The sequence below is a fragment of the Oncorhynchus nerka genome, linkage group LG14 (assembly GCF_034236695.1).
Source record: "Oncorhynchus nerka isolate Pitt River linkage group LG14, Oner_Uvic_2.0, whole genome shotgun sequence".
Lineage (NCBI taxonomy): Eukaryota > Metazoa > Chordata > Actinopteri > Salmoniformes > Salmonidae > Oncorhynchus > Oncorhynchus nerka.
The window spans coordinates 68087307-68100240 of record NC_088409.1 but is presented as its reverse complement, the minus strand read 5'-3'; the positions used below and the strand labels follow the sequence as shown (position 1 = coordinate 68100240).

The window sequence follows — 12934 nt, the reverse complement described above, 5'->3', positions numbered from 1 at the left end:
CTGTGTTACAAAATAGAGACAGTGACTGCGTGACTAGCACCCGTTGTGTCTCTCCTCCCTGCTGCAGCGACCACCACAGTGTGTATAGCACTGTCAGTGTTGCTGAAGCTGCAACATAATTACAGCCAATTATAACTGAAAAGTTACGTTACTGAAATCCCGCATTTGTTTAGGAAAAACATCCCCTGTTCCCTTAACCCTCGCTCTCTTTATGTGACACATGTATGCACCCCATGCATGTGACCAATAAGGCCTGACCTATAGCATATCATAATCACATACAGCAGAATGGATGCAGAGGACGTGACAAATAAACTCGAAACAGGGTTATGTTTAGGCTACTGGTTGCTCATGAGGTAAAGGGGAAGTCAGATGTGTGGAATACATTTGACTAGTTATGTCATTTTTTAAAATGTTTACCTTTATTTAACTAGGCAAGTCCGTTAAAACTACTTCGGGCTCGGTGTCCCGTCCACGGGACGGTTGAGCTAACGTAGGCTAATTCGACTAGCATGAGTTTGTAAGTAATAAGAACATTTCCCAGGACATAGACATATCTGATATTGGCAGAAAGCTTAAATTCTTGTTAATCTAACTGCACTGTCCAATTTACAGTAGCTATTACAGTGAACTATAAGAACTATATTAAGTCAGGATTCCTATTTGACTCAGCCATGCCTCCTTTCCCATCCAACATTTCCTCATCTCCCACCACTTCTAATGCAACTATCCTTGATGCTTCTCCCCCTTTTCCCCCTGCCACGCTACAAAGTTTCTCCCTGCAGGCAGTAACTGAGTCCGAGGTGCTAAAGGAGCTCCTTAAACTTGACCCTAAAAACCATCTGGGTCAGTTTAGACCATTTCTTCTTTAAGGTTGCTGCCCCTATAATCGCCAAGTCTGTCTCTCCTCTCTGGGGAGGTTTCCATTGCTTGGAAGGCAGCCACGGTTCGTCCTTTAATTAAATGGGAGATCAAGCTGATCCTAACTGTTATAGGCCTATTTCTATTTTGCCCTGTTTATCAAAAGTGTTGATAAAATTTGTCAATAATCAACTGACTGTCTTTCTTGATGTCTATAGTATTCTCTCGGGTATGCAATTTGGTTTCCACTCAGGTTATGGATGTGTCACTGCAACCTTAAAGGTCCTCAATGATGTCACCGTTGCCCTTGATTCTAAGCAATATTATGCTACTATTTTTATTGACTTGGCCAATCCTTTTGATACGGTAGACCATTCCATTCTTGTGGAATTGTTGCCTCTGTGGGGTATCGGGGCTGGTTTGCTAACTACCTCTCTCAAAGAGTGCAGTGTATAAAGTCAGAAAATCTGCTGTCTCAGCCACTGCCTGTCAACAAGGGAGTACCCCAAGGCTTGATCCTAGGCCCCACGCGCTTCTCAATTTACATCAACAACATAGATCAGGCAGTAGGAAGCTCTCTCATCCATTAATAGGCAGATGATACAGTCCTATACTCAGCTGGCCCCTCCCCGGGTTGTGTGTTAAATGCTCTACATCAAAGCTTTCTTAGTGTCCAACAAGCTTTCTCTACCCTTAACCTTGTTCTGAACCCCTCCAAAACAAAGGTCATGTGGTCTGGTAAGAAGAATGCCCCTCTCCCCACAGGTGTGATTACTACCTCTGATGGTTTAGAGCTTGAGGTAGTCACCTCATACAAGTACTTTGGAGTATGGCTAGACAGTACACTGTCCTTCTCTCAGCACATATCAAAGCTGCAGGCTAAAGTTTTAAATCTAGACTTGTTTTCCTCTATCGTAATCGCTCCTGTTTCACCCCAGCTGCCAAACTAACCCTGATTCAGATCACCATCCTACCCATGCTAGATAACTCAGACATAATTTATAGATCTGTGGATAAGGGCGCTCTCGAGCGGCTATATGTTCTTTACCATTCGGCCATCAGATTTGCCACCAACGCTCTTTATAGGACACATCAAATATGTGTTACGGCATAAAGTCATGAGAGGGTCAAATATGTGTTACGGCATAAAGTCATGAGAGGGTCAAATATGTGTTACGGCATAAAGTCATGAGAGGGTCAAATATGTGTTACGGCATAAAGTCATGAGAGGGTCAAATATGTGTTACGCCATAAAGTCATGAGAGGGTCAAATATGTGTTACGGCATAAAGTCATGAGAGGGTCAAATATGTGTTACGGCATAAAGTCATGAGAGGGTCAAATATGTGTTACGCCATAAAGTCATGAGAGGGTCAAATATGTGTTACGGCATAAAGTCATGAGAGGGTCCTGGTACTGTATGCCAGGGATCTCCTAAGCAGCTTGGCTTCCCTGTGACTTAAATTGACAGGCAGCCTCTCCAGGCCTGGTGGAGGAGGAGTAGGGTGCATTCTCCTGAGGGTGCCACAGTACTGCTGTTTCACCAATCTCACCAGCCATTCACAGGGGGAAGATGGAAAGACGTGGAGAGACGAAGAGAGGAGAGAGAAGGGAGAACAGAGGAGGTGGCACAGTCCACAGTGATGTTGCCAGCTAGCAGCTCTTTCCACCCCTGCTACCCTCACTTGACAGGAATGCCCTCATTTGCCTGCGCGAGTTCTGCGCTCTCTGTATTGCCTGACACAGCTCGCTGACGTCTGCACTGTCCTCTGCCCTGTCTGTTCTGTTCACATCATCTTCAGGAAAGGCTACTGGCCTACTGAGCAGACATATTGCATACACTGCCTGTAGTAGGCTGCACTGTTGTACATCCTTGACTTGACCCTTTGTATTGGCGCCAATTGTTGAAAGGGTTGACATTTGTCTAAATGTAATGAACCATAACCATCAACTTGACATGGTTTATAACAAGCCATCCCTGTTGTTCTCTCCTGTCTTTTCCAGATGCCTCCAGAACTACATCCCCCCTCAGTCTCTGACACTATCGTGTCCCGTGTGTCGTCAGACGTCCATCCTGCCAGAGAAGGGCGTGGCCGCGCTGCAGAACAACTTCTTCATAACCAACCTGATGGAGGTGCTGCAGAGGGACCCAGAGTGTTCTCCTCCAGAGGCCTGCAGTGTGCTGGAGTCAGTCAGTGCAGCTGCCGCCTGCCAGCCACTCTCCTGCCCCAACCACGAGGGCAAGGTAGGCTTCTATTACCCCTCTACTGCCCCATCTACCCCTCTACTACCCCGAAAGCTGCAACTCTCCTGCCCCAACAAAGCAGGAAAGGTAGGCTTCAGTCTGGCATCTAATTGATGATACATTGGTGTCACTGACTGATAGTGAACACAACTGATTTTAGATCTGGGACGAGTAAGAGTACTGATCTAGGATCTGTCCATATAATGTAATTCATTATGATCTAAAAGGCTAATCGGATCTTAGATCATCACTCCTACTTTGAGTCGCTTTGTGGATATGTACCATGGACTAGCTAAATCACATTTACAAGCCCCCAAACATTGAGAAAACATATCCATGTTTGACCTTGTCACTGTATGAAACTGCCTGGTCTATGGTGAGTCATCATGTGTTTTGAGCTGTGCTGTGTGTTGCTCCCCTGCGCCCCCTGTAGGTGATGGAGTTCTACTGCGAGTCGTGTGAGACTGCCATGTGTTTGGAGTGTACTGAGGGAGAGCACAGGGAACATGTGACTGTCCCTCTGAGAGATGTCTTGGAGCAACAGAAAGCAGCCCTGAAGACCCAGCTGGATGCCATACGCAACAGGTACTGGATGGTCTATACTGCTCTGCCTGTAATGAGGGACAGTCTATACTGCTCTGTTTGTAATGAGGGACGGTCTATACTGCTCTGTCTGTAATGATGGACGGTCTATACTGCTCTGTCTGTAATGAGGGACGGTCTATACTGCTCTGTCTGTAATGAGGGACGGTCTATACTGCTCTGTCTGTAATGAGGGACGGTCTATACCGCTCTGTCTGTAATGAGGGACGGTCTATACTGCTCTGTCTGTAATGAGGGACAGTCTATACTGCTCTGTCTGTAATGAGGGACAGTCTATACTGCTCTGTCTGTAATGAGGGACAGTCTATACTGCTCTGTCTGTAATGAGGGACAGTCTATACTGCTCTGTCTGTAATGAGGGACAGTCTATACTGCTCTGTCTGTAATGAGGGACAGTCTATACTGCTCTGTCTGTAATGAGGGACAGTCTATACTGCTCTGTCTGTAATGAGGGACAGTCTATACTGCTCTGTCTGTAATGAGGGACAGTCTATACTGCTCTGTCTGTAATGAGGGACAGTCTATACTGCTCTGTCTGTAATGAGGGACAGTCTGTAATGAGGGACGGTCTATACTGCTCTGTCTGTAATGAGGGACGGTCTATACTGTTCTGTCTGTAATGAGGGACAGTCTATACTACTCTGTCTGTCATGAGGGACGGTATTAGGATGGTTAAGCCCTATTCTGAGTACATTGACCGTGTACACACTGGATAAGTCTTGGTAAGTGCAATGATAAATGACCGGAGTGCAGTTTTCCAGTTTCTGGTTTCAGCTTCTCATGAAGATCGATAGAAATTGCACACACATTTAGTCAGTTCCTCTGTTCATGCTCGTTGGTTAGACTTGATTGGACTGTGTGAGGTAGTGACCGTATACTGTTTCCTCTTCCTGTCCCAGGCTGCCCCAGCTGAGGGCTGCTATAGAGCTGGTAGGGGAGATCTCCAAGCAGCTGACTGACAGGAAGAACGAGGCGGTGACAGAGATCAGCAGTACCTTTGAGGAGCTAGAGAGGGCGCTACACCTCAGGAAGACCACCCTCATCACTGACCTGGAGAACATCTGCTGCACCAAGCAGAAGGTATTTGCAACAGGATTAGATCTGCTGTCCCAAATGGCACCCTATATCCTATTCAGTGCACAATTTATGACCAGGGCCCATAAGGTCAAAAGTAGGGCACCAAATAGGGAATAGGGGGTCATTTGGGACACAGTGATGGTCTATGAAGAACTACCTCTCTCTTACTTCTGTGGATGACTATCTCTCTCTCGGTCTTACCTCCTTTTTCTCCCTCTCTTCACACTGTTTCTGACAACCTAACTACCATTCTCTCTCTCCTCTCCTCCCTGACTCTTACTATCCCTGTCTCCTCCCTGACTCTTACTATCCCTGTCTCCTCCCTGACTCTTACTATCCTTGTCTCCTCCCTGACTCCTCTTACTATCCCTCTCTCCTCCCGGTCTCCTCTCCTCCCTGTCTCATACTATCCCTGTCTCCTCCCTGACTCTTACTACCCCTGTCTCCTCCCTGTCTCTTACTACCCCTGTCTCCTCCCTGTCTCTTACTACCCCTGTCTCCTCCCTGACTCTTACTACCCCTGTCTCCTCCCTGACTCTTACTACCCCTGTCTCCTCCCTGACTCTTACTACCCCTGTCTCCTCCCTGACTCTTACTATCCCTGTCTCCTCCCTGACTCTTACTATCCCTGTCTCCTCCCTGACTCTTACTATCACGGTCTCCTCCGTGACTCTTACTATCACGGTCTCCTCCCTGACTCTTACTATCACGGTCTCCTCCCTGACTCTTACTATCACGGTCTCCTCCCTGACTCTTACTATCACGGTCTCCTCCCTGACTCTTACTATCACGGTCTCCTCCCTGACTCTTACTATCACGGTCTCCTCCCTGACTCTTACTATCACGGTCTCCTCCCTGACTCTTACTATCCCTGTCTCCTCCCTGTCTCTTACTATCCCTGTTTCTTACTATCCCTGTCTCCTCCCTGACTCTTACTATCACTGTCTCCTCCCTGTCTCTTACTATCACTGTCTCCTCCCTGTCTCTTACTATCCATGTTTCTTACTATCCCTGTCTCCTCCCTGTCTCTTACTATCCCTTTCTCCTCCCTCCAACTATTTCTCTCTCCTCTCCTCCCTAACTGACTATCCCTCCCTCCTCTCCTCCCTCTCTTAGCATCTCTCCTCTTCTCTCTGTCTGTAGGTGCTCCAGGCCCAGCTCTCCTCTCTCCTGCAGGGTAAGGACAACATCCAGAGCTGCAGTAGTTTTACGGAGCAGGCTCTGAGCCATGGCAGTGCTACAGAGGTTCTGCTGGTCCAGAAACAAATGGGGGAGAGGGTCAGCGCCCTGGCCCGACACACCTACCCAGAACAGGTTGGTGGAGACGTTTGTTTGTTAGTTTCACATATATACGTATACAATGATGATAAAGGCTACGTTCCCAATGGGCCCTGGTCAAAAGTGGACTACAGTATATAGAGAATAGGTTGCCATTCAGGACAAAGCCATAAGGATGCTGATGGGCCCCTTCCCAGGTAAGAGTAGGCACCTACATGTCTGCCATGCTGATCCTTAACACTGGGACCCCTCAGGGGTGTGTACTTAGTCCCCTCCTGTATTCCCTGTTCACCCACGACTGCGTGGCCAAACACGACTCCAACACCATCATTAAGTTGGCTGATGACACAACATTGGTAGGCCTTATCACCAACAACCATGAGACGGCCTATAGGGAGGAGATCAGAGACCTGGCAGTGTGGTGCCAGGACAAAAGCCCCTCCCTCAATATGAGCATGACAAAGGAGCTGATCGTGAACTACAGGAAAAGGAGGGCCGGACAGGCCCCCATTAACATCGACGGGGCTGTAGTGGAGCGGGTCGAGAGTTTCAAGTTCCTTGGTGTCCACATCACCAACGAACTATCATGGTCCAAACATACCAAGACAGTCGTGAAGAGGGCACGTCAAAACCTTTCCCCCTCAGGAGACTGAAAATATTTGGCATGGGTCCCCAGATCCTCAAAAGGTTCTACAGCTGCACCATCGAGAGCATGCTGACCAGTTGCATCACCTGGTACGGCAACTGCTCAACATCTGACCGTAAGGCGCTACAGAGGGTAGTGCGAATGGCCCAGTACATCACTGGGGCCAAGCTTCCTGACATCCAGGGCCTATAATAGGCGGTGTCAGAGGAAAGCCCATAAAATTGTCAGAGACTACAGTCACCCAAGTTATAGACCGTTTTCTCTGCTACCGCACAGCAAGCGGTACCGGAGCGCCAAGTCTAGGACCAAAAGCCTTAACAGCTTTTACCCCCAAGCCATTAGACTGCTGAACAATTCATAAAATCGCCACAGGACAATTTACATTGACCCCCCCCCCTCTTTTGTACACTGCTGCTACTCGCAGTTTGTTTGTTATCTATGCATAGTCACTTCGCCTCCACCTACATGTACAGATTACCTCAACTAGCCTGTACCCCCGCACACTGACTCGGTACCGATGCCCCCTGTATATAGCCTCATTATTGTTATTGTGTTACTTTTTATTATTACTTTTTATTTTAGTCTACTTGGTAAATATTTTCTTCTTCTTGAACTGCACTGTTGGTTAAGGGCTTTTAAGTAAAGCATTTCACGGTAAAGTCTACACTTGTTGTATTCGGCGCATGTGGCAAATAAAGTTTGATTTGATCAACTTAACAAACCTACCCTTTCCCCCTCCCAGCCCCATGAGAATGGCCATCTTGACTGCCAGGTGGAGACGGAGGGTCTTCGTCGTTCTATCCAGAACCTGGGCGTGCTCATCACCACGGGAGCCATTGGCCACACCTCCGTCGCCACGGGAGAGGGACTACGCCACACACTGGTTGGCCAGCACACCACCGTCACAGTGACGACCAAGGACAAGGACAGCGAGCTGGTAAAGACAGGCAACGCGGCGCTGCGGGCCGAGATTATGTCGGTGGACGGGGCGGTAACCACGGAGACTGAGGTGGTGGATAATAAGAATGGGACGTATGAGGTGAGGATAACTGTACTTCGTATATGACATCATAACTTGCAATATGTGTTGTGTAATCTAATGTATGTAATCTAATCCAATGTATGTATTGTCAAGTGTTTAATGTACAGTGTTTATTTTGTATGCAGCTGTACTGTCTAAGACTTTATTCCCCTGGAGGTGCCTGATAAGGCTCTGTTCCATAATATTCTATAGGTGGGCTATACCATGCGCTCTGAGGGGGAGTTCTCCTTCTCTCTCCTCCTGTACGACCAGCCGGTAAGGGGCAGTCCGTTCCGGCTGCGTGCGGTCAAGCCCTCGGACGTTCTGCAATCTCCAGACGATGTGAAGAGGAGGGTGAAGAGTCCTAGTGGGACGGGGGGCCACATCAGGCAGAAGGCTGTGAGGAGACCCTCCAGTATGTACAGCACCACCAAGAAGAAGGAGAACCCCATCGAGGATGAACTCATCTACAGAGTCGGTAGGTGCAGATCATAGAGACATGTAATACCTATTAATATTAGTTTAACTATGTGGTACAGCTGCTTATATTTACATTTGAGTCATTTAGGTGATTTATCTTATCCTATGACTTTAAAGTGGATTTAACTAAAGTAGCTAAAACAATCACAAGTCACGATTGCAAATTACAGGTAAAAACATTTTCAAAAACAGCTTTCTTTGCTACTGTCTTTGACAATCAGTTTAAAAGCCTGCATGGTACAAAACAGGCCATGGGGAAAAGGGAATACTCACACATTGGTTCAATGCTCCCATCGTTTTTTAAAGCAGCGTTACTGATGAAGACATTAACATTTTACTTGTTATTTTACACTCGTATCCAGAGGCTGTGCCTGCAACTGAAGTAGGTACAATAAGACTAAAGTAAGACAACCACATATAGTGATCAAGTTGGATAATAGTTATCTTAGTTTTCTCAGTGCAGGCTGCAGGGTACAGACAATGCTGTGGGAAAAGTAGGAAAATACAATTTGTTTCACTGCTCGCAGCAATCTTACCGATGAAGATCCTTTGAGGTCTCTCTGTGATAACTTGTGACTCTGCTATTTAGCCCTTGTTTCCATGGACACAGACTGTGTTCTTACTGGATGTGTGATGGTTTGACTCTGTGTTCTTACTGGATGTGTGATGGTTTGACTCTGTGTTCTAACTGGATGTGTGATGGTTTGACTCTGTGTTCTCACTGGATGTGTGATGGCTTGACTCTGTGTTCTAACTGGATGTGTGATGGCTTGACTCTGTGTTCTAACTGGATGTGTGATGGTTTGACTGTTCTTACTGGATGTGTGATGGTTTGACTGTTCTTACTGGATGTGTGATGGTTTGACTCTGTGTTCTAACTGGATGTGTGATGGCTTGACTCTGTTCTAACTGGATGTGTGATGGTTTGACTCTGTGTTCTAACTGGATGTGTGATGGTTTGACTGTTCTTACTGGATGTGTGATGGTTTGACTCTGTGTTCTAACTGGATGTGTGATGGTTTGACTGTGTGTTCTAACTGGATGTGTGATGGTTTGACTCTGTTTTCTAACTGGATATGTGATGGTTTGACTCTGTGTTCTAACTGGATGTGTGATGGTTTGACTGTTCTTACTGGATGTGTGTATTTGACAGGAACTAGAGGGAGAGATAAAGCAGAGTTTACAAACCTCCAGGGAATCTCCACCTCCAGCAACGGACGTATCGTAGTGGCTGACAGCAACAACCAGTGTATACAGGTGAGACTACAGCCATACAACCAGTGTATACAGGTGAGACTACAACCATTTGAGACTGACGTTTTGCGGGTACTATTTAATGAAGCTGCCAGTTGAGGACTTGCGAGGCATCCGTTTCTCAAACTAGACACTAATGTACTTGTCCTCTTGCTCAGTTGTGCACCGGGGCCTCCCACTCTTTCTATTCTGGTTAGAGCCAGTTTGCTCTGTTCTGTGAATGTGTAGTACACAGCGTTGTACGAGATCTTCAGTTTCTTGGCAATTTCTCACATGGAATAGCCTTCATTTCTCAGAACAAGAATAGACTGACGAGTTTCAGAAGAAAGTTTTTTGTTTCTGGCCATTTTGAGCCTGTAATCAAACCCACAAATGTTGATGCTCCAGATACTCAACTAGTCTAAAGGACAGTTTTATTGCTATTGTAAACTTGGATTAGCTAACACAACGTGCCATTGTAACACAGGAGTGATGTTTGCTGATAATGGGCCTCTGTACGCCTATGTAGATATTCCATAAAAAAAGAAGCAGTTTCCAGCTACGATAGTCATTTACAACACTAACAATGTCTACACTGTAAAAATGTGCTTTTCTTTCAAAAACAAGAAAATTCTGAAGTGACCCCAAACTTTTGAACGGTAGTGTAAGTATCAAAAGTAAATGTAATTGCTGAAATATACTTAAGTATCAAATGTAAAAGATAAGGGGTAAATAATTTCAAATTCCTTATATTAAGTAAACCAGGGCACAATGTTTTTTAAATTTTAATTTACAGATGGCCAGGGGCACACCAACACTCAGACATCATTTACCAATGAAGCATTTGTGTTTTGTGAGTTTGCAAGATCAGAGGCAGTAGGGAAGGCCAGGGATGTTCTCTTGATTATCTTGTGTTAATTGGACCATTTTCCTGTCCTGCCTCAGCATTCAAAATGTAATGAGTACATTTGGGCATCAGGGAAAATGTATGGAGTAAAAAGTACATTATTTTCTTTGGGAATGTAGTAAATGTTGTAAAAAAATATAAATAATAAAGTAATGTACAGATTCCCCAAAAAACTACTTGAGTAGTACTTTAAAGTATTTTTACTTAAGTACTTTACACCACTGCATACAACCTGTGAGAGCAAGGTAACCATGTGTATAGTGACAGCGTGGGATGAGTGTACTACATTGCAAAGCAGAAAAGGTATTAGGTTTAAGGCTATAGTTTCAATCATAGTATCACAGGTCAAGCAAATATTTCAAGGCACATCTCAAATTTCACCCTATTCCTTATTGTCACTTAAGAAAAAGGGACAATAAGGGACAATTGTTGTGGTATTATTCTCCAGGTGTTCTCCAACGATGGGGCATTCAAGCTGAGGTTTGGGGTCAGGGGTCGGTCGCCGGGGCAACTGCAGCGCCCCACGGGGGTCACCGTGGATATGAACGGTGACATCATTGTGGCCGACTACGACAACCGCTGGGTCAGCATCTTCTCCTCCGACGGGAAGTTCAAGGTGAGAGGTCATGAGGATACTCTAGGAGACTGGTCTTGAGAAAGACCTCGAGCTGAAACGTTAAACAGTCTACTATATGTTCTATACATACCGGGTGCACTGAGCTTTCCCATAGCTGCCCCTTTTGATTTGCACGTCAGATAAGACTCATCACATCTTTCCCTCTGACCTTCCATTCTCTCTCTATCTCCCTGACAGAGTAAGATCGGGGCGGGTCGTCTGATGGGCCCTAAAGGAGTGGCGGTGGACAGGAACGGACACATCATCACCGTGGATAACAAGGCCTGCTGTGTGTTCATCTTCCAGGCCAATGGGAAGCTGGTCACCAAGTTTGGAGCCAGGGGGACATCAGACAGACAGTTCACAGGTAAGGGAGATACTCCTTGCATGATCTATCTATGGGTTGGCAGTTCTGGGACTTATTCCACTGATTGTCACTATTTTTGGAACAATTCCTGTTCTATTGTATTCTGCTTTTAACTCTTTGGTCAGTGTGATTCTCTTCCATTTCTATAACCCTCCAATGATATGGCTTCACTAGCTCCATGGAGAAACCTGTCACTCATTTCAATCTCATCTCTGACAATCTCATTTTATTGTTTCATTTTTAGAAAAAAGTGGTACAAACATTTCACTGGAACCCAAGCTGAGTAAATCTGGCCCTGCGTTCAGTAAGTATTGATGTATGGTATAGCAGTCTCTTCATGATACAACTGCCCATTGCCATGTCTTACATTGTACATTGCTTGGTGTCTCCCTTTGTGGCTAGTGTTTCCACAGTCCTGTTGTGTACAAAGTCCTAAAATAGTCTGGAACTTCCTCTACTGCACTGTTATGTTGATGACTCATCTTCTCTCCGCCTCCTCTCTCCCTCCCTCCCTCCCCTCCCCTTCCCTAGGTCCCCACTTTGTGGCGATCAACAACAAAAATGAGATTGTGGTAACAGACTTCCACAACCATTCAGTGAAGGTACGTCTCACTATTTTCTCTTTCTCTCTGTGTGTTTGTGTTTGTGTTACTGTAGTCATATCAGGTAGGTTTAAAATGCCTTGCCTTGAGCGTTCTGTGGTTGCAGCTTTGTGTCACTCCCTCACTGCCATCCTGTAGTTACTGTACGTCACTGTGCCACAGGAAAATGTCCCACTTCCACTGTTGGGTATCTGATGTCAGTTTGAATCATTTCAAATGAACTTTGTTATGTTAACTGTTGGATGTGCGTGGTAGACTACCTCTGAACAGTGTAGGTTAGGGTTGTGGTTTAAGGTTGGGCTTGAGGTTAGAGTGAGGTTTGAACCTGGCTATGGACATGAAGCTAGGAATGAGGTTAGAGTTGAACCTGGCTGTGGACATGAAGCTAGGGTTGAGGTTAGAGTTGAACCTGGCTGTGGACATGAAGCTAGGGTTGAGGTTCGAGTTGAACCTGGCTGTGGACATGATGCTAGGGTTGAAATGAGAGTTGAACCTGGCTGGACATGATGCTAGGGTTGAGGTTAGAGTTGAACCTGGACATGATGCTAGGGTTGAGGTTAGAGTTGAACCTGGACATGAAGCTAGGGTTGAGGTTAGAGTTGAACCTGGCTGTGGACATAAAGCTAGGGTTGAGGTTAGAGTTGAACCTGGCTGTGGACATAAAGCTAGGGTTGAGGTTAGAGTTGAACCTGGACATGAAGCTAGGGTTGAGGTTAGAGTTGAACCTGGCTGGACATGATGCTAGGGTTGAGGTTAGAGTTGAACCTGGACATGAAGCTAGGGTTGAGGTTAGAGTTCAACCTTGCTGTGGACATGAAGCTAGGAATGAGGTCAGAGTTGAACCTGGCTGTGGACATGAAGCTAGGGTTGAGGTTAGAGTTGAACCTGGACATGAAGCTAGGGTTGAGGTTAGAGTTGAACCTGGCTGTGGACATGAAGCTAGGAATGAGGTTAGAGTTGAACCTGGCTGTGGACATGAAGCTATGAATGAGGTTAGAG

The 12934-nt window shown here is 46.0% G+C and overlaps 1 protein-coding gene across 3 annotated transcripts in view; it reads left to right on the top strand.

Moving 5' to 3' along the window:
* LOC115141755 (tripartite motif-containing protein 3-like) overlaps positions 1-12934 on the top strand; it is a 40701-nt gene that overhangs the window by 25048 nt on the left and 2719 nt on the right. For all 3 annotated transcript variants that reach the window (XM_029680925.2, XM_065000318.1, XM_065000319.1), the window contains 11 exons: positions 2865-3105; positions 3539-3690; positions 4608-4788; positions 5929-6099; positions 7452-7748; positions 7944-8208; positions 9364-9467; positions 10799-10966; positions 11165-11333; positions 11578-11637; positions 11865-11935. In XM_029680925.2, coding sequence (XP_029536785.1) covers positions 2865-3105; positions 3539-3690; positions 4608-4788; positions 5929-6099; positions 7452-7748; positions 7944-8208; positions 9364-9467; positions 10799-10966; positions 11165-11333; positions 11578-11637; positions 11865-11935 — 1879 coding nt within the window. The remainder of the gene's footprint in view (positions 1-2864; positions 3106-3538; positions 3691-4607; positions 4789-5928; positions 6100-7451; positions 7749-7943; positions 8209-9363; positions 9468-10798; positions 10967-11164; positions 11334-11577; positions 11638-11864; positions 11936-12934) is intronic.